This window comes from Andrena cerasifolii, chromosome 14, assembly GCF_050908995.1.
Source record: "Andrena cerasifolii isolate SP2316 chromosome 14, iyAndCera1_principal, whole genome shotgun sequence".
Lineage (NCBI taxonomy): Eukaryota > Metazoa > Arthropoda > Insecta > Hymenoptera > Andrenidae > Andrena > Andrena cerasifolii.
In genome coordinates, this window is record NC_135131.1 from 10,315,007 (window position 1) to 10,341,706 (window position 26,700).

Consider the following 26,700-nt stretch of genomic DNA (forward strand, 5'->3'; position numbering starts at 1 on the left):
ATTCCTCGTGCCAACCCATTATCAGCAGCATCCCCATTCGGGGGGGGTTTTGTCATTTTTTCCCTGCACTGCAGTTAGTGGTAGTAGTTGCATGGTTACATGTGACGTTATTGGCCACCGTGTTGGTGAAAGATAAATTGCATTGGATTTATTATTTAGCGTATTATGTGTACCACTTAGAGGCGAGGCGGTGAGAATTTTCGGATAAATCGTGTGAAGACATATCGGTGCCATACGTGTCACTGATGGAACCATGTAGATTCTACTACCAAGTGATTTAAAGAATAAGTATTCCCTGTGGTTAATTGGTTGAAGTAATCGACGTTGTTATACATATATACGGATGTGGTGAGGTTTAAGTTTCTTTTTCTTTGTTCGAAACGGAAAGCACTTTTCTGCGCTTTCTGGGAGTTATTTAAACTGCGATGCTTCTCCGAAAGCACTTGTAGTTCAAGCTATTATACCTAAGCAAGTGTACCCTTTACTTGTAAGTAGTAGGGTCGAAGAATTTAATCCACTGATAATATCTATTAATTCCCGCTTATACGTAATGTGCTTCTTTATTCACTATCCGCGAAAGAAATATGCGAAGTTCCATTTCTGAACACTTAATTCCAGCTTGGACACTAATACCCAACATCAGCTGTGGATCGTCGAAGAAAGATCAAGCCACTCGTCCGAAGCTTACATTTATTCAATAAAAACTCTATAACGCCTTACAACGAAGAATCACACTGTAGAAACCTTTACACAGCCCCCATAGACCGAAGAAACGATAACGAAGCATTGCTCCTAGAGCAATGCCTCCCAATATCAAAAGTAGCATACTGCACGCGAAGGAGTTAAGGTTTACTCGCGAGCAATCCTCGCAGAGTCGATACACACTCATTATCGATTAAGGGGCTTGCCTACCTGCAAGGTTTGAATACTTGTGTTTTCGGATTTTTTTTGTTAACTTGAAGACTTTTTTCAATAAACCTTTATGTATTCGAAAGTGTACATGTCGAACTACTTGTAGTAATTTTTGCGATGGAAAATGTAAAGCAATAAAAAAACTATCAGCGATCTCCCAGCAGCGCTTTTTTTCAGTAGTTTGTGGTGACCACTATAATTCTGACCTGGTTCATCTAAAATAAGAAAATCGCGGGTATTTAGTTAGTATATTGGATTATCTTGTCCTTAATCGTTCATTCTCCCTAAATATTAATTTGCTATAATATGGCAGCTTCTCATAGCAAAAGTATTGATTTTCATCACAGAATCGCGCTCGTGTTTCATAATTTTTCATCTGGTAAAATAAAAACCACGCGACGGAAATAAAACAGCCACGATTAAGGACAAGATAATCTAAGTACTAACTAAATTTGGTCGAATTTTTTATTTCTGATGAACCAGGTCAAAGCTACAGTGGATCACCGTAATAAAAAACCGCTGCCGAGAGATCACTTATAATGCCATTATTTATTTAGACATGGCATTGCAAAAAAAAACTGTAAGAACTTTAAAATATATACTTTCGAATATGCAACTGTTTATTTAAAAAAAGCCTTCAAAATTAAAAAAAAAATACTTGCGTTTTCATGCCTTGCAGGTAGGCATGACCCCTTAAGGCAACACGTGTATCAAGATCTCGTATTATACAGGCAAGTATATACAAGGATCAATGGATGGAAAGGAGATGATGCCATCAGAAGTCCAGAGGGTCCAGTACCAACTGATTCCTCATGGAAGTATCGATCTCCAACGCTGTCAGATCTTTGGTGTCCGACTTGGCCAGCTTGTCGACGATGTGACGAAAGGGGCAGTAACGGCTCCTGTGCTTGTACAGGCTGGTTCGATGCAAAAAGGTCTTGCCGCAGTGCGTGCACCTCTGCACCTTACCGCACTCGTGCCTCACGTGCCACATGAGGCTGTTCTGTCGCGAGTAGCTCGCCCCGCAAATGCTGCACACGAAACGACCCGGCTTCCCCGCCCTGTACAGCTGGGACTGGGGGTTCCAGTAGCAACGGTAGGTCAGATGGGCCTGCAAAAAGCTCGCCCTGGTAAAGCTCTTGCCGCAGTAGCTGCAACTGTGGCAACGAGTCGCGTCTTGGCACTTGGACGCAGCTTGCCCTGGAACGCGATACAGCTCGCTCTCTGCAACATCATCAAAGCATCTATCAGAGGGGCCAACAGTCCTGTTAACCCTACGCTGTCTTCTTCTTCCGACACTCTTTTTCTCTCCCCCTCTAAGCGCTCGTCGCCGCTCTTCCACGGGGAATTACGTTAAAATTCGCGTATCGTTGCGGGCGCGACGGCGGGTTGGTTGAAAGTGGAAAGGTACGGAGATGAGATCGTGAAGATGATGGGGTAAAAGTAGCTCTCTTTTATTCGTTCTTTGGTAACAATTATTTCTCGTGGCGAGAAGAATATAGTAGTACTCGAGGATGCTACTATTTGTTGCGAATGGATGATATATATATATATATAAAAGATTTGGTAACAATCTTAACCTTTTCTCCTTATGCATATAAAATAGTAAAACATAATGAAACATTTTGTTACAGATATCTTCTGTCACTAACGTTGAATCTCGCTTAAACATGATAAATGCCGCGAGGCGATAGAGTTAAAGAGATTCCAACTCTTGCGTATAAGCGTAGCAATATTGCACTGAATCGTGCACTCGAATGAAACGCAGATCTAGTAAAAATAAAAATAAAGGCTACTCGCTGATCGTAAACAGAAATAATAATTGCACAAAATCCAGTGACGATTGCTTAATAATGCAAGAACCGAGTTCGTTAAACCCGTGCCAAAATCTTGACTAAAACCTACGACAACTCTGCTTGTGATCGTAGAAACCGTTCAGCAACGATTAAGAAGTTGCAACTTAATAAAACGAAAATAAAGAAACAAAAGAATTTTACCAAGAATTCGTGGTTCTAGCCTCAGGGTCGTAGATTTGATAAACAGTATACACTAAAAATCTGAAGCTTAATGTCAGAACATCACACGGTGTTAAAATGTTGTTAAGTGCCGTGAAACATTTGTTAAAACAGTAACAAAAAGCAGGCAGACTGGTGTGCATAAGGTATTAGAAGCCATTTTCTGAGAAATTAATGGTAACTAAATAATTTGTCCACCTGTAAGTGTTATACTTACAACTATGCAAGCTCCGCTGCTCTCGGCCAAACGAAAAAGAAAAAACTCAAAACACTATCCCCAGCAATTTCTCAAAAAATCACCCTCCGAACATCATGTACATCACCTTGCGTAGCTACGAACCCGCGAAACGAAATCCAAAATGCACCGTGTCGTATAAAACTCTGTTTTACATGATTTGAGAATCGAACAGGTTTGCACGATGCGTCCAGGCACTGTGGTCTCGTTTCCTCGCGAGGAAGGAACGGGAGATTGTTGCGCATGCTTAGCAACTCCGAAAGTGATCACCCTCGATGCGAACTAGCGACTTGCCAGGGTGAGCACATTTAAACACAGGACTTTTATATTTCCAGATAAAAGGCCTTGTGCAGTTATGACGCGCTTGTTTTACACTACGCACAATTTTCTATGGCGACAATAGCTCGCCCGATACGAAAAATACCTGTTGCACCAAAGACACTTGTAAGTCCTCTTACAATCGTTCGACTTGTGCGACTTTAGTGTCGTCAGCCGAGAAAACGATTTGAAGCACTTTTTGCATTCATAAGATTTAATCGAGCTGTTCTTGTGAACGCATGTGACCGGCTTGACCCTCTGTGACTTCAGCTCCGCCGAACGCTCACTGCCGGTCGAGATGCTATTTACGCTGACCCACCACTCTATTACCTTCCTCACTGAAACAGAATCGCAGAAAACATTCGAGCCGTGTGCATGAAAGTCCCTTTAATACACTAAGGTCTAAAATAAACATGTATCAACTATCTACTAACAATTAATATTCCCTTCGCAAAGCTTCGAAAGGACCCTTACAAGTCTACTGAAGATAGTCACTAATTACCCACGCATATGCGTATATACGTTTCTACCCCATCTACTATTACGTTACGAGTGTCTCTAGTCAGCTCACTAATCTCGAAGTTCCTCTTCGAGCATATCTACCAATACAACAGAGGAACATACCTACGGGGAGAAGGAAGGAACGATACGCGTTTTGTTAAATTACCAGAAATTTATTCTAAACGTTCGCATGAAAGATATACCGCTGTGTTTACGATGTCGAAGACTCCCAGACGCTTTGAGGCTGGAGCACTCAATCAACACAATTCATTGCTCGGAACTATTTCACGCGGTAACGATTGAAAATTGTATAAAACGTGGCGAACGAGTGTTTATTTTTACAGAGAGCTTAGAAGATCGTTTAACATTGCTCCTGGTCGACGATCAGGAAGAGATCCTGGCCCTGGTGCCTTCGCCTGATGTGCGTGTATATGTTGGGCGGGTGCTTGCTCCTCAGGCCGCAATAAGGGCAGCGGAATTTCGGCTCCCGGCCGCAGGCAGTGCGCAAATGGGTGTCCAGCGTTCGTTTGTTCTTGTACCCCTGCGAACAGTTCGGGCAAACGTAGTTCCTGGACTTCATCATGTTCATCATGTGCCTGTCCTCCACGCGGAACGTGGGGTCCATGAAGCAGCCCTTGGTGATGTGCCGTTTCAGGTGGCTCTGGGACGAGTAGGGGCAGTTGCAGAAGCTGCATCGGAACTCGCCGATCCTGTTGTCTGGGAATGGGACTGTAACACACAAGCAACACCTGATGTACAGACTTCAGTTGGCCCTTCGAACCATTCGAAATGGTCTACGAGATTTCACTGGCCGTTTCGGCACGGTCTGGAAGGTGCACGGGACAGGATTGTAAATTAGGGAGCGTGACCAATATCTGCTCATTTCTTTGAGCTTAGGAAGAAGAAAAAGAAGGGTTAAAAATGCTCGCGTGACTACGAAAATCATGTACAATTTGCTGTTCAAGCCATTTTTGGTAGGATTAAAGTAGAGTCGTTGCAGTTTGAAGGTAGGCTAAGCTGGTAATACTATTTCGCAAAGTATCTGGGGGTGTGGATAGGGAAATGCGTGGAAGTGGTTCTGTTCCGGAAAATAGACGAATTTAGAGGTGTTCTGGAAGTTATTTTGCTCACACGTGGGCCGAGTATTATTGAAAGTGGTGGTATTCGACGTGCAATCGCAGGAGTATCTTCTTTTATTACAAAGTCCATCATTAGTGTTACGTGGAAGGAGACGGCCCATAGCTACGAATGTCAAATTGCTGGGGCTAGCAGAAATTCTAGTTGATAAGACCCTCCATGACGCAGAGCATCACAGTCCCTCTGCTTTAGCTAGCTACACGCGATAATTCTACAGCGAAAGAAAAGGAAACGGCGTAGATCATCCCCAAAATTGGTCAAACTATAGTTACCCTGCACCACCTCCGGCCCTTCGCACGATGGACACCATAGTAGCTGAAGATAGACTCGACAAGTTCAAGGATGCACCGCGTGCCTACAACCTCGACCATCCATTTCTAAATCGACACCGTTAATGAGTAATCACTCATCCCACAAAAGTCTCAGTTTCAATGTCTCGCTCTTACCTGAACGCCAGAAACAAGCCATCAACCCCCAGTCGTTGCAATCTACCACCGCTAGCTTTCCTTTCCTTTTCCTTTACCCAGGGAAACGCTCATGCAATTAACTCTCGTGAAATCCACTGTACCTAATCAACAATTAGAGAGCAGAATAAAAGGACAGAGACTCAAGGGGGAGGTCATACTTTTCAGATCCTTTTTATTTACATTCCATAAAAATCTGTAGACTCTGCCGAGCAACAACTTACACGCCCGTTGCTCGGCGATAACGATATATACACAATATATATATCCTTAGTCTCCTCGTGGTATAAATCGGTATTCCAAATCCACCATCCTCTACATAGAAATATATCTTTTGTCCACGCGCATCCGTATCGCGACTGGAAAAATAAGATTCAACAAACGACCGTGCCATCGATCTGTTGGGCGCCTAATCCTAGTAGTACTATCTTTAAAATCATCTTGCTCCTCTTGCCGAGCCCATATAGTTCTGCACTCATGCACGCGCGCACCTAGAAGTAGGTATGTACAATGAAGCGCGTCACGTATTCGAGGAAGAGAGAATTTTCCGGAAGAGAACAGGTTTATCTAAATTTTTTTTTTGGCATACCATGTAAATGCGGACTGTCGTTACGCAACAATCCCTCCCGCCTTCCGCGGAGAATCTCTCGTTGGGCATACTTGACGCGCTTCGAAGATAGATCATCGTGCGCGCGTGCTCGATCACACCCACCACGCGCAATCGCGACGCACGATCGCGTAGAATATCTTACAAATACGTTATATTGCACTGATAAGCTAAAAAAATAGGAATCTATCATTCGTTTGGCATTCGTGATGAAATCATTTGGCAGTTCGCGCGCGCACGTCGGTGGCACACGGCTAGTTCCTAATTATTAGAGACCGAACAGCGTCACCCCGTCTCCGTACGATCGAGGATAGTTGGTTCCGACGAGTAATATACACCGTGTTCGCTTAAATGCAGCTTAAACGACTCTTACCTAGGAACGTTTGCGTTGCCGTAACAACACGCGTCTCGGTATAGAGGCTGTTCGAAAGTCACTGTGCTTTTGTGCGAAATGGGACCAATTTCGGGGCAGTACCTCGGTAACAGTTTGTGGAAACACGCCAGAAAGGTGGAAGTGAAAGACTATGGTATCGAGAATATCACGTGCGATTCAACGGTCACCCCAATTTCATTGAACCACTCGGTGATCTTTAGAACAGCCTGAACACTGCAATTGCCAATATACAAAGTCGAGATTCGTTGGCGTTCGTAGAACTCGCGAAATCATACATGAAATGGAAGAAAAACGCTTTGGTACCTTTCCTATACATACATCGATCGTATTATTATAGATTTCTCCCAATTTTTTTGGAAAGTATCACACGAATTGCGGCCCCTCCGCGCAGGGTGCAAATGGTAACTGCGACTCAATCGTTCGACAAAGATTCCACTCGCAATAGTTAATACATCGCATGGGTAAATGTTAGAAACAATTGACGCGTTTGTACGTACAATTTAAAATCCTATTATAAGACTCCCTTTGGTATTCCTTTGGATTACGACTGGCAGGGACGAGAGAACGATATCTTATCGCGTAAAAGGCGCGTTTAATTCTCCACACCAGCTAATAAAATTACGTAGAAATCCCCTGACGTGCCACGGTGCGAGTAATAAATTAAAAAGTGACGAGGAAGACTCTACCCACTGATCGAACTTGGCACGTTCACGCCCTTCCCAGCTACGCTTCGCCAGGCAACTATATTATTCCAACTAAAACAATAAAATTCCACGGTAACTTATAAAAAGCTGTATACACTACACGCGAGAAGGAAACCTGGGGTCTGCACTTCACGTAGATTCGCGAGGAACTGACAATGGATCGACGATGATGTTGCTTACACGCGAATCTCTACAAAATGTTCCCTCGTCAGTGGGTGCAACTTTGCCTGATATCTTCTCATCGCATCCCGAATCATATCGGTGATACCCGAGCCACTCAGAAACCCGTGGTACACCATTTACCTAGAGACGACTTCTACCCCGTCGTTCGAGTAGAGATCCGCAATCCCGCGACTAAATTGAAGGGGGTTGGAACTCGCGTACCCCCCGTTACACCAGCTCGCGCGTCAAGGTGTTACAAAGAAAAAAAAGGAAAGGCGAGAACCTTCGTGAACGCGATGGTCGAGCGGCGACGGAGTTCGAGAATGCTAAGCGGCGAAACGGAGACGAGCTATTTAGCGACCGATCCACCGTGAATATTGAGGATGTGCTGCTTTAGATGATCCGGCCGGCAGAAGTACTTTCCACAGAGGGTGCACGTGAAAGTGTACCTGGAGCCGAGGCCTCCGCACTCGTACCTGGAGTGTCGGGTGAGAGAGGACCGTGACCTATATCCGCGCCCGCACATGACGCACCGAAATCTCAGCTCGCTGGCAGAGACACCCTCCATCATGGGGCTCGCTGTAAGCATACATGGAGGCGTTTTTACAACAACGGGCCTTTCTCTCGTTTCCCCCATTTCACTGGGACGATCGAACAACCCAAGCGCGCGCGCGCGCGCGCGCCTCTTCAACGTTATTCTCGCCAATAGTTTCTCTCTTCTTCGCATTCCAATTCCACCCCCTCGCGATCCCTCTACCCCGTTTTCCCCTTCGCTTGCCCATTCTCTCTTGTCAGATCCCTTTCTCTCCCTCTCTCAATGTAATATGCAGAGTACACGAGCACAATGGTAATTCGAAGCGGGGCTGTATCTTTTACACGGTCCTCCCGCTCGCGTCTCTCGACAACGACGGAGAAAGTGAAGCTCGAGCCAAGCATGTGGACGATGGACGGTCAAGGCTTAAGCTCGCTCCGAAAGAAGACTGCGCGCCATGTAGCTTTCCGTTCTCTCTTTATCTTCGCATTCTTAACGCGACATTCAAATAGAATTCACGGGGATGCAGCGTGTTTTTTGCAGTGTACGAAAGACGACGGGGGTGCGTTTAATGGTCTGTCGCTCTGGGAGGGATAGACGGGCGAGCGTTTTCTCTGTGAATCTTTACCGAGGATCGACTAAAGGGAGACGTACTTGTTCAGTACGTTTCAGTGTTCCATTACGTTTAACTTTTCAGGTTTTATCCAGGGACAACTGTATGGACGCGTCATCGTACACGAAAGTTAACCGAACGAAGAATACTGTGGGCGATGGAACTGCAGAGAATCTGCTCAGTTCTCTAGAGTATCTTAGCGGCATACTCGGCGCAGTCTTCTTTACTCTGAGCCGTTGTTATTTACATGCTGCTCCAGAATGAATGGATTTTTATTAGTGTTCCATTTTTACAACCGTGATGCGCATAGCTATCTCTCGTTAATTCAACCCAACGTGAAAAATGCCTCCTTGTATAGTTCTTCAGACCCCCCACACGCACGCACACATACACCAGCGTACAAGTCCATAGTTGGCACACGAATTATAAATTATGTGGAACGAGTCACGCGAGAGTGAATGATTCGGTCAAGGGACTGATTTCTTCTTCGGGACAGCTCGGATTATGTCTTTTATTTCGATCGAAGATTACTCCGCATTACATGAATGATTGTGAAGCTTGAGATCGTGGCAAACCATAAAAGGCCGGCATGCATTACACATCGTATCGCTGAGCATCGATCATCGCAATGATTATCGTTTAATGGAAGCTCTCTGTACAGAAAGCTTTGCATTTTTGCCAAAAAAAAAAGAGGTTTCGCATCAGAATTAGTAGACAAGTGTTCAAAGCTTGTTGCACGAAGTGGAACAGAAATTAAAATAAATTTAATTCGACAAGTTATATAACACGATTCAACGCTATTATCTGTTAGACAATCGACAAAGGAGTATCGTCAGAAATTAAGAAAGAACTGCGTTTAAGGTACATAGAAAATTCATCGCCTGTATCGTTCAAAGTTAAATTTGCAAGGGGATGAAATTACCTGTACAGTCGAAGCCATTTTCAAACAGGATATACGCCGAATAACGTAACGAATTTGTTTTACGAGATGAATATTACACCCGAGCGTTCTTGCGATTTGACTGGTAAACGAAGAAACGAGAGGGGATCGAGCGATCGACGCATCCACTTCCGTGCCATGATCTCTGCCGCTCTAAAAGAAAAGAATTGTACAAGCTAAACCCACCTTTTGCAGTCTGAACAGAAAAGAAGGGTAAAAAAAAAATAAAATTCAAAACAGATTTGCGGCTTCGATGAGCGTGGCTGAACGAGTGCGACTTGGAAGGTACTCGATCGGGTTCCAAGTGATGCTGGTCCAGAGATCCTTCGCTGCTGAGGTGGGCCCGTCGACGTTCAAAAGCTACTTGCAAGCTTTTTCCTTTTGCGAAGACACTTGGCGATCGCGCGGGTCCATTAAATCGCTTCAACATTGATTGTTCTTAAATTTTGACACGACAGTCTACGAGAATCCACTGCGAATTGAATATAAATCACTCTATCGCGATTGTGACCAAACCGAATCTGTTAACCACACGCTAAAACCGCGAAATTAATGGAAGTTCTTGCAAAATTACGATGGCTAAGGAAATGGCACCCCGAATGGAATCTCTACTTGCAAGAAACCGGCGAAAATTTACTATCACGACTTTCTGCGAGCTGTTTCGATTACTTTCAACGAACTCTGAAGCGTTATTCTGTGTTTACAAAAAAAAAGAGCGACCATAATGGCAACCGGAGCCTCCACGATCGTGGGTTTACGAGTTGTGGTTCCTGAAAAGCAGGACGTAGAGGAAGGACATGAGAAAATGACGAGAGACAGTGAGATTTTCAATTGAAAAATAGTTTATTACGCATCTTTTGGTGCTCCATCTCCCATTGGCCGACAGCTGGAACCGTGCGATCGATGGATTGCGAAACTACTCCTAATTTAGGCGACGAGTTCGAGCAGGAAGAATTCGAGACGCCAAATGAATCCCCGGGCGTTAATGTACTTGAGAAGCAAGCGGAACCGTTTTCCTCGCAGTTAGGAAAATTCTGCGCGAATACGTAACGCGAGTTTCGTTCAATCTTCGTTGCACGAGAGATTCTACCCCTGCCGAGGCTGATGACAAGGAAGATGCGGCGATCTACCCTTCTTTTCGATCCGAGCACGCATCGAATTCACGACCACGGCTCGCGGGCAATTGCATTTGAAATCCAAGCTCGGACTCGAGCATTTAATTAACCAAGGGCGAAGGGAAACGTTTCGAATGCTGGTTTGCCCGCGAACCGATAGAAATCCCCGTGCTTTCCAGCAGAGAAGACAAAATGAAAAGCATTGCTGCAACACACGACTGAGTCTCAGTTTTTTTCCAATGAACGATCATTTATTTTAACAATATTTCTTTTCTCTCTCACCGTAACCTTTCCCGCAGGGATTACTTTGTACAATGATCATAGGCGCCGATTGAGTTCGAGAGTCGACTTCGCGTACAATTTTGAATTTGGATCCTCTTACAATGCTCATCTACAGAAACCGAAGGGGGATGGACTTATTAACCGACTGCTACGTACTTTAAAACGGGTCAGAAATCGCGAAGATATTTTAAATCGAAGCTCCGATCGCGAGGAAGCAATGCGACAGTTAATCAACACCCGAACAGATAAAAACTACCAGAATTCGCAGCTGCGCTTAACGTCGCGAGCCAAGATGTCCCAGTCACTTGACCAACATAGAATATCCCCAGGATCTTCTCTCCGATATCACGCATCATAGGCGCGCAGAACAAAAGTAACTTAAAAAAAAATCGATAACCGCGGAGGAAAACGAAAGGTACCGAAAGACGCTCTCTCACCGGTGTCTACTTTCTAACTTTCTACATCCACCGTCCACGCGGAGAGCTTCTAGGATCTACTTTACTAGTATAAACAAAAAAGAAGACGCGTTCTCTCCAGTTTCCTGAACCCACGAACGAAACACCTCCCCAATTGCTCGCAAGATGGTCAAGTGATTAAGCTTCAATATCCCACATTGTCGGTTCCATAAACATCCACTATTCAGACAGGGAAATCACGCGAATATATGCGTTGAAGCAGAGACGTGGGGAAACGGGACACGCGCGACATACTTGGCATCGCGACGCGGTTTTCACCGGCTGGCTTCGGGGGGGTCATCGGTTTCCGCGAGGAAAAGTGCGACACCACGAGCAGAGAATTGATCGATCGATCCTCCCCCTGGTACTTAAGCCTCTCTTAAGAGTCCTGGCATGCCGCCACGGTGTGCTGCCCCCGCCGCTGTTGCTACGACCTGGTGAACCGTCCTCGGGAGTAGGGCGCCAGATGGTGGCCCGTCCGCTTCTGGTGCACCCTCATGATGTCCAGCCGAGTGAAACGCCGGCAGCATGTCCTGCAGACGAACTGCTTCTCTACCCCGCACTCATACTTCCGGTGCCTGTCCAAGGAGTACTGGACGGAATATCGCCGGCCGCATCGAGAGCAACAATAGCCGAGAATCGATTCTGAAACACCCGTTTTTGGGCCCTCACCGCAATCACACACTCGTACGAATCCCTGAGTACCTAACACTCCATCGCCCCCCGTAGTCTCTTTACTCCGTCTGGCTGGAAACGAATGTCTCCTCCGTCTCTGTTCGTCTGTCCGGTTTACTGGTCTGTCTAAGGTGCGATCATAGGAATAGGATTGCAACTTGTTGCCGCTATGGTAATGATCGCTGCGCAGCAAGCATTGCCACAAAAACAACGGTTGCCGAGGGATTTCGGTGGGTTGGGATGTTTCGAGTGCTCGTTAAGCCGTCGTTGAACGTCGTCTGCGGTCTGAGGGATCGATTGGCGATGGTATTCGTAATCTGCAGTCTACGGAGCGTTGAAACGAGGTCGTCTTATCAATCGCAAACAGTCTACGCGTTCCCATCTCTGAAAGAGCTTCTTTACTGTGTTCCTAGCGCCGAAGACGATCGTTGGCACGATTAAAGACGGATTAGAAGCTGGTCATTGGATTCCACGAGTTTGGTTTACGATATTTAGGGAACGGATTCGTGAACGATCGATATTCAATGCGGCGATGAGATCTCTGCGATACCCGCAACGAGATCTCATGGACGGATTGAAGATTCGAGTTCAGTACGAGTGCCACGTGGAAATTATTCAATGAATCGGTTTCCAGAGGTTCGTTCATTGAATAGATCTATGCGAGGACTGCTTTCGAGCCCGTGATGCAATGTCGTAAAGCAAAAGGCAGAATCCGATGACCATTGGTCTGACAGTTTATGCTACTGTGCACTAATTCGTAAGTAAAAGTATCGCTATCACAGACAAGTTATCGCCACAGAGAGTGACTAGTTCAAACACGATCGTCGTCGTATGTGTTCTCTAGCTTCAATTTCCATCGATTTTCTGATTCTCAAAATTGCAATGAATTTTCCTACAATTGCCCACTTCTTGTCCCAAAGAATCACGGTCGATGAGAGGACGCAATCTTTCAGTCTTCCAACGTCCAGCGCCTTAGATTATGGAAGATACAGATTGCGCAAACATCGAGCTTGTAATTTTTTTTAAGAGACAAAGGTTTCCGAGTTTCTCCTGCTTGACTAACTTCCCTCGAAACCGTCTAACAGCCTTTCATACAGAGACTCATCCGCACATTTCCGAGACCACTCGCAAAGATCGAACGAATCCCGTCGTCGTTGAATCCCACAAGTTGCGCTGAAATGTGGCGAGCAAGAAGATGGCCGAAGGGGAAAGCTAGATATCGCAGGTGCCGTCGTGAGAATCCGTTTACGATCGTCCATTAGCGAGAAGGACGGTGCAATCGCGAGACCACACGGCTCCGACGTGTGTCGAGGAGCTTGTGTACGTGGAAGATAACAGGGATCTATCGTCGAGAAACGAAAACCAAAAAAAAAGAATAGAAAAAGGACGAATAATCAGAAGGGGGACCATGAAACGAATTACCTAAAATTTCAGGGGGAATGGGACTTAAAAACGACGCACGTAATGTCCAAACAACAATGTAAAACCTTCGGGTGTTATATCGTAGGGAAACAAAAATGCAAATTCAGAAATGTACCAAGAGAAATATTGCAGTAGAGTATACTTAATATTGAAGCAAAGATGATTGTTCTGGCTCTACAATATGCGATGCATGGATAAAAGAACCCGAAGCAATAATTGCTTCAGTCACAGCAGACTTTCACCGTATGGAAACAATCATTTTTACGAAAGTAATTGCTATTTTAATTATAGGAAAACTGAAGGGCATCTCGCGTGCCGATACAACACGCAAGATTAAATACTTACACTATATACCTTTTACCTATTATAAACCTCGTTTAACTCTGTTAACGAGGACACTGCACGCACAACCATGCTTCTTCGCTTGGCACAGAACACACGACTTCTCGAAAACTCGAAACGAGTATTCGAGATCAACGATCGAGTACTCTTCTTTTCTTCCAAATGTGTAAAAAGTATAATAAAGGGGAATTTTACGTTGTCGCAACGAGCAACGTTGAATTCCACAATAACGATGATTTAAAATATAAATAGCGGAGATAAAGAACCACAATATCGCGTTAGAAGTTCACTTTGATTGATTATCGAAAGTATATGGCACATTGTATATTAAACAGTTCTCGTAGCACGAAAAGATGTCGCGCTCAAGAACTGTCTCTGTAAAAGCATGAAATAATACAATGGTGAAAATTCCTGGAAATAATGACAATTAATGGACAAAAATATTCTCCTGTTTTACAAGTAACAACTTCGTCAGTGACTGGAGCAACCCGTAACAGGAAGCCCATAAATGGCACTGACGACACATCGATCAAAGCAATAAATCAAACAAACCTTAGTGAACAATAATTGTATGTATAATAATGTCTCTGACGTATGCAATGAGGCATACAATTTGCAAGAGGCAACCTGGAAACTTTTCAAACACACAGACCATGGAAATCACATCGGAACACATAATTGTAAATGGGTAAAAAAACATTTGATCATATGTGGGGGAACATTTGGAGACCAATAAATATAACTTAAACTAAGAATTACTCTAAAATCGAGGAAAGGTTTACCAATACTTTACCACTCCACCATTTCTGTTACCAAGTTTCTGGGCTCCAACGATGAGGTCTCCGTCTTCTTTCTTCGGCTCAAATCACTGTTCGAAGTTCTACAAATTGTGAACTTCGAACGTCATTCCTCTTCCACACTGCTTCACGATAGAAAGATACCAAATTCGATATCTTTCAGCGACTGAAGAAACCGTGGCGATCAATCTGAATCATTAATTACAAATAACGCGTCTCCAATCAAACGATTTTGAATGCAACAGTCGAAACAAGCTGAGGGAAATGCAGAAGCTCCAAAAAAATCGAAGCTTCTTAAAGGAGACAGTAGCTTTTGTGTTTGTTTCTAAAAAGCTGTTCAAATTGAAAGCTTTTCGGAAACAAAAACAAATGAACAGCTGACATCTTCTGTCCATCTTCTTTCTTCGCCGATCTATTCTTCTGGCATCGAGGTCCGTAAATTGTCACTGGTAGCTAACTATCGGCACAAAGGTAACAAAACATCGCAAATTGCTAATCCAAGGTGTATGCAAAAACTGCAAAAGGCCCAGGATCCACGCGAAGTTTTGTTCACGAGTATCGACAGTTTAATGAAAGCACGGATGCGCGGATTTCACGGAACATTTGACCATTAAAATATGAAGACTCAAGCACGAAATACTTCAGTCCTCGTTTCCCTAAATTACGTCCCCGAAAACTCCACCGAATATAAACGAAATCGTCACGAAATATTCTTTAGAAAATACCAAAGTTCATATATGTCCTTACATTGCTGAAAAGGAATATTCAAAACTGCAAATCACATAGAAATTCGTCACAACAATACACTCTGCGATCGTACAGATTCTCTAAAAAAAAATTCATTCAATTCTCCATCATCTGACATCCACACAATCAAAAGACACACAAAGTTCGTCGAATTGCAAAACGAAGGGTCACCCCTCGATTCAAGAGAAATAATCCAATTCTCTTACCCAAAATCAAATTTCCAACTGAATCAGGGGAACACAGCCACTTCGTTTGCAATATCGACGACGTAATTCATCTCATTATACACCACGATCGCAATATTATGTATCCAGATCAAGTACGTGCCAATGCATAAGGTGAATGATACAATTAACGCGCAATAATTACGGAGCATCGCAGAATATGGCACGATACATGTGACAGAGTCAACAGTACCTTTTCGATGTTACCTTTTTACCTTTCTTACCACGTTTATCATTCTTACCATTTTTACCAATCTTACTATTTTTACCATTTTTATACTTTTCCTTACCACCTGCTTCCAGTATCGCCTTACCAAACAGTCTCCCAGCTTCCTCGGCGTCTCTTCGATCTTCATAATTCGACCAGGCACAGAGAGGAACGTGGTGAACGGCTAGTCGCTGGCGAATCGCGCAAAACAGCGTCGGTTCGCTTCGACAAAATTCGCCGTGCACCAAAAGCTTCCAGGATCCCCGAGGATCGATAAGAAAACGCGAGAAATCACGACGGAAACACAAAAAGAAAGAAAAAGGTTCGATATACTGTCGCGGAAGAGTTTGGAAAACGATGCGCTTTCGTGGCGCAGGCGCCGATGAAAGTGCGAGCAAAAGTTCCGCGGTACCAATCAGTGCGCAAAGGGCGCACTGCTCGGTTGCTTCTTCTCTCTTCTCGCGCCGAGCTGAGATTGAAAGCTCACGAGGCGCGTGTCCCGGTCGAGATATCGCTCGACCGCGACTTCGCCGAAGGAACCTTCCTTAGGCTTTATCATCGGCTTGGTGTCTCTTCTCTCTTCTGTGTCTCTTCCCACGATCGTGGCCTAAACACTTGGGAGGTAAGAACGACAGAGAGAAAGAAACAGCGTACAGGATGAAAAATTGACATGGCATGGTACAGAGAACGTGAAATCGAATGGCGAGAAAGGTATAATACCATGAGCAGTAATCATCGACGAGATAAATGTATATATAAGTGGTATGGTCTTCGTACGCAATGTAAATAAATTATATAGACGACAATATATGACAGTACATTATCGGGGTTGAAAAACAATGCGTATTGAGGAGCGTGTGTGCATCCTTATATACGTGCATACCAGCAGTGTGTGTGTGTACGTATATAGAACCGTGTTTACGCACATACAGGTGTAGTATGCATAAATCACGTGGACACACGGCAACACAGATACACAGGTTCATGTAACTTCATTGATATACGTATGTTTATACGCGTATATCGATACACTAGCGTGTAACGTCATATATACGGCGTATAAATGTACATACATACACACACGTGAAACAGCGTATTATATATATATATATACACATATGTATGTATATATATGCGTGTATGTACACACACACATATATAAATATATATATCTATATAAATATATATATATATATATATCGGGTTAATCGAATATTTGATGTTTATATGCGTTACGAACAAAGAAGCGAGTTATGTACACATGGGTTAGTCTTTTAAAAAAAAATAATAATAAATGGTATTTGGGAACGTGTGCAAGCGCGTACGCCTCGTATTATTACATGTCCGCAGGAGAAGAGATAGTATAAAAATAATGAGTGTGTCGATCGAGCACCACCACCACCCAAAAATGTCTATATACGTGTGTACAATTGTATATCACGCACTATCTACCCTGAAAGAGACACAACACGTATCGGATGTACGCAAGGCAGAGAACACAGGACAAGGAAAAACATCGTCTGCGCGGCTTTCCGCGGGTTTCTTCTCATCTCTCCTTTCCCCCATTCAACACGAGAACGCGCCGCGCTCGCTCACCTCCGCAGAGTTATTTAATTAAAAAAAAAAATATATATAAAAAAAAAAGGTAGAGTCGTATATAAAAATTACACTACCGAAGGAAGCGTGGCATGCAAGACGAATATTACGCAAAAAATGGCACAACGCAAATGGATTAAGAACTATCGAGTGTACGCATACACGGATGGACAAAGAAAAAGTATATATATGTTGGTAATATATATATATAAATATCACACATCGTATATATGTATACTGTTCGTTTGGTACGCGTGGAAAAAAGAGGCTTTCCGACAGGCGTGACACGCGCGCCCACCCGACGGATGTGGAAATGCAACCGTCGACGGTGTCTAGCCACCGGTGGAAACGCGCGTCACGCCTGCTACTACCAATGGAAACGTGCTTTTTTTGTCGCGACCTCGCCCAGGCGTTTCGTATCATTCTCCAATTAAAAAGAAAAATTTGGTGGCTAACCGCCCGACTTCGCCCATCGTCGTGTCCGCGTGAAACGTTCCACTAAGTAGTTACTTCCCCAGATACTTTAGAAATTTCCCTATGCTGGGAACGACATGCTTCCACGACGATTTCGCGCGAGACTAGACGCAGGACCAGCCGTTTTAAGATGGAAGAAATAAGTCCGGGAGAAAATAATGTGAACAGGGAGCGCGAGGTGTTCTCGAAAAGTTTCGGGGAACTTTTCGAGAAAGAACGCGGCATTTGGAGCGGCGCGTATTATACTTTGTATTTCAAACGAATGGCGCAATCAGACAGATCGAGCTTGGATGCATACGGTTGGCTCTGCGTCGCAGGCCGAGAAATTAGATTTTGGAAGTGACTTTTCGATTGAATTTTTCCCTGGTTACTTGTCGGTCGACAAAAAAAAACACGCACACGACTACAGTGGGTGATTTCCTTCTTTTTCTTCGTTTAGGATACGAGGGTTGCCCTCCGGCTCGTCGACAGAGGCGATCGCGGTATATCGAGTCTGCTCGAAGAACGGGTGCTTCGAACGCGTTCATCCGAATCACGAAGCTGTCGGGTAGCCTTCGAGCAATCCACGAGCAGGCCACCACCTCTGTCATTTCCCACCGGTTTATGTGTAAATGTATACATATATGTATATATTATATACACACATATATATATGTATATATCTTTGTTTCCACAACGACATTTAGAGGAACTCTCTACGCGCTGCAAATAACGTGGCGCAACGCCGGTTCTATACTTCTCCTCTTCGCTGATGTTAGGTACACGCACATGTTACGCGCCAACCGGCAAAGAGAAATCGTGAAAAGTGAAGAAAACTTTGGCGAGAAAACGGGACCAAACGGAGAAAACGTGTGTACTGTCAACGAGAGAGCGTTCAACTGAAGGCTTCCGTCAAATCGAACGACTGCGGCGCTATCAATTTGTCAATCCCGTTGCTAGAATCGTCGAGTCGATTCCCTGGAACACGTTGCCGCGTCGCGTGGATTTCTATCGAGCTTCCCGTTTGCGCAATCTCATCGTCGAACCGTCGAGTTCAGTGCGTTGCATTCGCGAAACGAGCCTATCCGCTTCGGAGCAACTAGGAGATCGAGAAGCAAAAGGATGCCAGATGTGTAACACGTCGAATTCGAATGCTGCGATCGAGGGATGAATCGAATCGGGCTTTATTAGAAATGGCCATGCTCCTCGTAGAAGCACCACTTGCATAGATAAGGTTTGCCGGGGCAATCGTCGCAAAACGTGGTCACTTTCGAGGTGCCATTTGTCGCGAACTGGATACCGAGTATCTTTACATTGTCGTAGTAGCATTTCCTGCAATGACGCCTCACTTTCCATACTGGGCCCTCTTTCTTTTTGATCTTGTGAAGGAAGTTTCTGCCCCATAGATCTGCGAGAGACAAATTACGGTTCTGATCATCCTCTATGCTTCTTTTCACCGCACGATCAATTTTTTTCCTGAACGTTTAAAAGCTACCGTTCGCCATTAAATTCAACGCGACAGAGATCTCAATACGATGGCCAGTGCCCGCGTGGAACTTGAACGCGACAAGAGGAGCTCTGGGAATTCAGGATTCCCTAAGTGGAACGACTTCGAAGCGCGCGCAAACGGGAAAGTTCCCTTTGGGGAAACCGACGGAGACCTCGCGAGGACACGGAACGTGTTGCAAGCTCAAAGACTCGTACGCGACTTCGCAATAAAACTCCGCTCCGAACAATCGATTCAAGGTAACAAGTCTCTGACGGTGAAAACAACGACCATCCCCATCAATGCGAGCGCTTGTAGGATCTTTCATTCTGGCTCTCGACCGTGCACCTTTTACCGCGCGTGATACCGGGGCCCAACGTGGGACCATCGACAGAACCATCGTCTCTAATGGAGATGCTGCGAACGTGGCGAAAATCATGGCGACTGCGAGACGCGTTAAGACTAGCATTGACAGAGAGATCGCTCCTCTCTCTCCGATATTACCTTGCGTCCCGCGTTGGATCACCTTTCTAGGCGACCGTCCACCCTAAACCTCTCCCTTTTCAGGCAAAAAGAAATTCTGGAGAAAAAAAAACCGCGGGCAAACTCCCTCCTACGAATCATCAAACTGCTTCCCGAAATTTCTGGGTCTCTCTACGGGCGTCTCTTTCCTTCTTCCAATTCTACTTCGCTTTGTACGTTCGGTCGAGGACCATTCGAGTTAACTCTAAACGCGCGAGCCTGTGTGCTTTTTTCGATCCGGGTTCGAAGGATGCAGGATGTACGGCGCATCTGCGCGAGCCAGCGCGGCTCGCATCTGCTAGTGCAGCTGTCGCTGGCAGATGCAACGGCTCGAGGAACCGACAGCTGCGCATTTCTTTCTCCCATCCTCGCTAGCGTGCCTGTTTCGCCCGGCGGCTTCGGTTGCCAGGATAGGACTTTTGAAATTTCTATAGACTCGTGGCTGACTCGGTGGATTGCCCACACAAACGGTGACGCGTTAATAGGAACGCTTCGCGTGTGTCCGGTTACCGCGTTAGGTTCGCCGAGTTGTATTCGTTACATAACCGATCGATAAGGTTCAATGGTCGTGGACGTACGGGTAATCGCGAATCTAGGTCGACGACTTCGAAATCGCACTCCGCCGCCTTAAACGCTTACGAGGATTCATCTATTCCTGAAATCATCGCCACGCCTAAAAGTCTGCGGAGATTCTTTTGCCGGACTTCGCCGGCTTTCGCGAGCTAACGCGATTCAGCTTTCAACGTGCGTATACACTGTCGAATATTCCTGCGGCTTCGAGCAACGCTCCAAGTCGTTCACCTTGTTTTTCCCCGCTAATGAGTCCTCTCTATCGCGGCAATTATGCTTCTGTGCCCGAGCCCTATTTGAGATCAAGGCCGACGTGTATCCGTGGGAACCGTTCGCGCGCGATTCGCGGCCGCGAATCGCCTGTGTAGCTTGCGCGGGACGTCGGCGCTTCTGATAACCTTTGGTCTCGCACCACGACGAAAATAATCTAGTTTGGAAAGTCTAATATTTTGCCGCTTCCGCGATGCTTCGCAAGTGTGTCGAGATACGAGCGAAGTGGGCCAAACGCGAATTGCATCTTTGGTGCTCGTTGCAGTTCTACGCGGACTCTTTTATGAAAATCACTCCTAGTGGCGGAATTTGATTTGTCCGGTCTGCATTGAAAATCGACTCGCGCTGCGATGCTATTCACCTATTCCGAGGTGGTTCCGTTACGATCCGATTTCTCGAAAGAACGACCGTTTCGAGGAGGAAGGAAAAACTAGGACAGCTCTCGACCGTCTCGACTCACGCCCCGTTATATCCTTTTCCCAAGCTCTCGCGTTACTTCGGCTTGAATTTCTCATAGCAACAGCGCGATCGGGCGATACTCGCCGTGCAATACCGTCTACGAGCGACCTAAGCTTCTTTGCTTTCAGACTTCTCTGCTGGGACCTTCGATACTGGTACTTGTCTAACTATGACGCGATAATTCAGCCCTTTGCACTTGGTTACTATCTGACTGCATATGTCTAACGATACGAAATGTGTTCGGAGTACTTCTTGCGCGAGTAGGAAGTGAATTCGTTACCTTTTTTTTTTTATAAAAAAGTCACATTAAAAAGCTAGCAATATTCCTCCGCATGGTAACATTCGAAATACTTGAATCTGCAAAGAGCTACCCGGTACTACTCGCCAATGTAACGTGTATTCTTAAGTTTTCCTTGCAGACTACACACCCGAAATGGTCTCTGGAAGAATTGTTGACTTGTTTTCGTCGGATCCAGTGCGTCGTGCGAATCTCGCGTGATACGGCTTGCGAATAGAAAGGGCGAGAAATTTTGACCTCGCGATGAAGACCCACGGGGAGTTTGAGCTGCGCGCAGTGCAAAGGGTCAGCGCAAATGAAAATTCGATTTTCCAAAGGCAGAGAGACCCTAGAGAGACCAGGCAGAACCTACCTACGCACCAATCGATCATAATTGGCAGAAATCGCCAGTAGTTTCACGCGCGAGGATTCGAAACGTCCGAATTCGCGATTGCATTGCTTCGTGTAACTCGATGGATACGTCCTACGCGGATTGAATCGAAGTGAGCGCGCCAAATCGCCGGGAGAGAACAACGACGGCTGGCTAAGATCGTTTAGGCAAATTCTCCCAAGTTCAGCTTCCGTTTTCCTGCTACGTTCCTATCACTGAATGTACTTCGTGGGCTCACGCTCTCTCTCCATCTGTCTTAACGATACGTTTGAATCCTCTTTAGGCATGCAGACGCGAAGGTATCGCGATAAAGACACGCGGATCGTTACGTATCGGAGGGGGCACGAGTGGCTACCGCTGCGCTTTTCTTTCGTGACACGAGTCTAGCGTGGAGAAAAGATGCGATACACATCGGGTGTCGTGTTTCCTTCGGTGGTCGCGGCGGAGCGACTCTTCTCTCCGCTCGGTCGACTTTTTCCTTGCAGAGGAGAGAGAGGTCGCGATATCGCGTCGCGAGGCCAACGATAAAGAGACCAGCCACGGAACAAGGGAAGGGAATGTCGCGGATTGCCGAACGGCCGATGCGTGCGAGAGAGAGAGTGAGTGAGAGAAAGAGGGGGAAAGAGAGAGAGAGAGAGAGAGAGAGAGAGAGAGAGAAAGAGAGAGAGAGAGAAAGAGAGAGAGAGAGAATGAGAGAAAGAGCAGAAAATCGTGGCGGGTCCCCCTTGTCGTCGGCCCTGTGCCGCGGTATCGCGTCGGAAAGACAAAATAAATAGATAAAGACAGATGTCAACAAGAAGAAACTTGATTGAGACTGAACGGGAAAGCTACATGCCCTGCCTCTTTTTGTTCCTTAAAACAGAATGTCAGAAAGCTCTTTCAGAGACCGTGCTACTCTTGAACGTACCGGCATCTGGGGTTGAACCACGTTATTCGAACAGCGAAAGAAAAGAAAAATAAAGCCCCGCCACACCTGCGCAATGGGCACCCCCCGCAACGGCCTGATACCGTGGACTCTATCTGCAGGAACCGCGAGGGGTAGATTCTAGGAATGTGTATCGTTTTCCAAAGCCGTTTTTCTCAAACCGATTTCCCATTTTCGTTCGTTCTCTAGTCAGACACATTCGTAGAGTGCGCCCGGGCTTTCTGCGAGCTCGTTCCTCGGGTTGTTCTCCTCGCTCGACTGGTGGCTAAACTCGGGGAGACGCCGAGGAACCGTGGCAAGGGGTTAGTGCATCGAGATAACTGCGCCAGTGTTGAGTGCCCATTGTTACGGCGACCAGGGTTTCGTGAAGAATGGTGTGGGTGAGCCTACCTTGCGAGTCGCGGTGGGCCTGGGCGGCCTCCTGGGCTGCAAGGAACACCTCGTCCGTCGTTCCAGGGGCTCCCGCCACCGAGCCCACGACACCCCCCGCGTTACTTCGATCGCCGGTAACGTGCCACGCACCGATACCTGCTGTTTGGACAAGAAAACAACCGTACTCGTAACACACGCGCCATCACTCGGGGGCGTTACTCGTATACAGAGTGTCCGCGAGGGCCTGGGGAACTAGAAAGATTTCGGGGGACACCCTGTGTACCGAGCAGTAAGTAACATAGACGACGCGTTAACCCTTTCGGTGGTGTTTCCACGCCCGTTACGAAATCGTCGATCATAGAGCAGTATATTCGCGGGGACGCCCGTGAGCGTTTGACAGCGTGCACAGGCACCCAAAGGGTTAAGGGGAAGTGAAAGAGGCGAGAAAAGATTGTACAGAATTCGTAGTCGGTGAATGCTAGGAACGAAGGGTACTCTTTATTCGCAATTGTGACTAAGACGAGAACAAAGATACCTTCAAATCGTTTGGATAGTCCGAGGTAGTGAAATACAGGGTACATCACGATAAGAAATTGAATTGTACGCATTGTTTTACAGGCGAAAAAGGAGAGGCGGGGTGTACAACCTGACGCGCGGTATTACGTGCGTTACGTATAAGGTACCATAATATTCTTCGACTCGCCTGGCTCGTCGACGGTTTGGCAATTAACACGAAATATATCCTTAAAATCCTAATCGATGCGACGTGCGCACCGCCGTGTATCGCGTGCATGCGCGGGCGTACGACCGAGCACCTTCTCCGCCCCGACTCGAATTAGTCTCATCGATCGATCCCTAATTTAACACTTAGAACGAAGAGATAATACTGATAGTTTCCAAGCTATTTCACAGTCTGACACTTTGTACACCACTGATCGTGACTCGCGTTTGATACAAACGTTAACGGCTAGTCCGGAATACATTAAACAATGAACAAGATCGATACACAGGACCATCTGAGAAGGCTACACGCAGCGGCAAGCTTTGTTGCTTTCAGAGAACCGACAGTGCGTCGTTGGGAACGAAGTCGTACGTTCCGAAGAGGCGAGTCATTGTATGGAAGAAATTCGATCTGGGTCGTGGCGTTCTTCGAACTGTACGACTTTGTGCTTCTATATCTCCGTTTAATTTGAAAGTAACAGAGATGTTGGGTGTATTCTCTTAGATAGCCCCACCCTGTATATATTGTTTAAATATTTACTTAAATTATCGGCACGCTCTTCTGAGAAGCCATTCTCGAGCGTTGTGTAAAAACGAAGGTAAGGCTTTAACCCTTTGAACCCTGAACTCCAACACATCGATGAACCCTTGAACTCTGATTAAAAGAACTAAGAACGTGAAAATGATGCTTTATTATTTTTGGTAAGAAGTTCTCGAAGATAGCTGGCAAGACTGTGCCAACGATATTCAACTTTTACGATACATTCCGCTGGCAGAAGCTGGAAGCTCTAAATTTTCGTCGTTTTATACAAGCTCGGATTATGAATCAATGGAACTTTTAATCTCAAAATAGCAACGAGGATTTATTGGACTGATTGAACCGCCGATACTAAGGGTTCAAAGGGCCAAACGTAAGATGTATACGTAGTATACTGAAACACACTTCGTGGAACAATAGAAGTGAATCTGAAAAACTGAATCTTTTTTCAAAAAAGACATCGACGTACATTAATCACCGAGTGACCTACACGTAACAAAAATTCCACCGCTCCTCCAGGGAACCCAGGATGATACGCATGTAACAATGCTTCGTGCCAAAATAGCTCACTATTCCCAGAGGCTGGCACAAAACGCGCGCGTAAAAGAAACGAAAACAAAACAGAGGTTACTGTATACCGCTATAACGTGTACCACCGGTAGCAACACGCTCCCCGTTCCGGGCACGAGAAAACTAAGTACGAAAAAAAAAAAAAAAAAAGAAAAAAGAAAGAAGGATCGCGTGGCAACAAACGGAACAGCCGAACGAGTCTCGTTTTCCTCTCTAAAATCGATTAGTGGGGGCATGTCTCGCCAGCCGAAAGAGATCCACGAACACACCGAACAACAATCGTTACGTGAAAGCTACATGCACTTTTCTTTCTTTGTTAAATGGCTTAACGCACACAGCAGGACTAAGACTGCCTAGGCTGGATCGGGTTACTAGGTTGCTGCCTCCATCTCCTCCTGACGACGTTCAACTTTTTCAAATAGAACTGCAGGGTGGATCGATTAATCCCGTACATCTCGGACGCCTGAGTGGTGCTAACGCCCTGCTGCAATATCGCCTCCAGGGACATTTTAACCGAGTCTAAGCTATACTTTCGGCCCTGCTTGTTCGCCAGCGATTTAAGCAACGCGCCTACGTCAACGTCCGGACGTGGCCGCCTCGTGTTCGGCCCTTTTTTACATTCGAGGAAATGGGACGCCCAAAGGGCACCAGTACCACCACCGCCTACACTCTCCCGAGACCGAGACGACCGCGCTCCCGCCCCCCCACCTGCAACGAGGAAACCCAAGCTAGTGTCGGCCGATCATTGCACGATCCGTTTTTTTTTTTTTTTTTTTTAACACTTACAGGGGCGCCACAATGAAGTAGTAACGAGCACAGTTTTTGACCACTCGGCGTGGAACCATGCCTCCCAGGCGTGCAGCTGATCGCAGCCCGAAAAGGGTCGTGCACGTGTCGGAGACATGGTTCAGCCTTGCCTCTGATGTAGAAGCTCGGCGCCCGCGGAGTCTTTCGCGTTTCAGATCTGATAAATTGTCAGTGTGGGTGGTGTCTACTTGGACGAGTGATTCCCTTCGATTTTCTGTAGATGAGTCAGGCGGTATTGTGTGGTGTGGAAGGTGTTTTGTTTAATTATCTTGCACGTTTTGTGAATACTGGTTTGAGATTGAGTGGCAAAGTGTATGCTTCGAGTTCAACGTGATTGTGATATCTGCGGACTGCAGATTTGAATGGAATGCTGAATGGTGAGCAAGTATTTCGTACGTCTATAGGGAACCGGTAAGTATGTCACCTGAATTCGATCGTTCGTCTAGACACGCAATAGTTCTCAAGATGTTTAACAATAACCATCCTGTTTCGTTCACTGGCGAATTAGGTTCCCGCCACTTCAGATTTCTTTCTAAATGTCTGCTTTGTTTAAATTAGAACAGTAAATAGAGATAATGGCGAGACACTATTTGCTGGACCAATTCAGACGAAGTTTAAAAAGTGTGAAGTTGGAAACAACGCGCCAGTAAACAGAGCAGGATGTCTATTATTAACTAGCTCGTAAGTAACTGGGTGTCGCGGCTAGCGACCGTAGGCGAGGCAAGTATTTTCCGATTTTCTATCCACCTACGAAATCTCGCCGAGATCGGTGCGTACCACTTCACGTGGTCCCCTTGTTGACAAACAAACAAACACGGGGGAACGTTCGCCAGATTAAGCTAAATCGAGTCCCAGCTCTCCTACGATCAACGTATTTTCTGATTCGAGCCTAATAAAGCGCGGTCTCCTCCACTTTCATCGGCAAACGCGTTCGAATAGAAAG

The 26,700-nt window shown here is 45.8% G+C and overlaps 1 protein-coding gene across 18 annotated transcripts in view; it reads right to left on the reverse strand.

Moving 5' to 3' along the window:
* Positions 1-26,700, reverse strand: part of LOC143376352 (uncharacterized) — a 106,328-nt gene that overhangs the window by 74,322 nt on the left and 5,306 nt on the right. For 17 of the 18 annotated variants that reach the window (XM_076826576.1, XM_076826574.1, XM_076826575.1 and 14 more), the window contains one exon: positions 23,141-23,281. In XM_076826576.1, the coding sequence (XP_076682691.1) occupies positions 23,141-23,281 (141 nt within the window). Of the gene's footprint in view, positions 1-675; positions 2,137-23,140; positions 23,282-26,700 lie in introns of those variants that run through there. The other variant, XM_076826589.1, reaches the window with a different exon arrangement.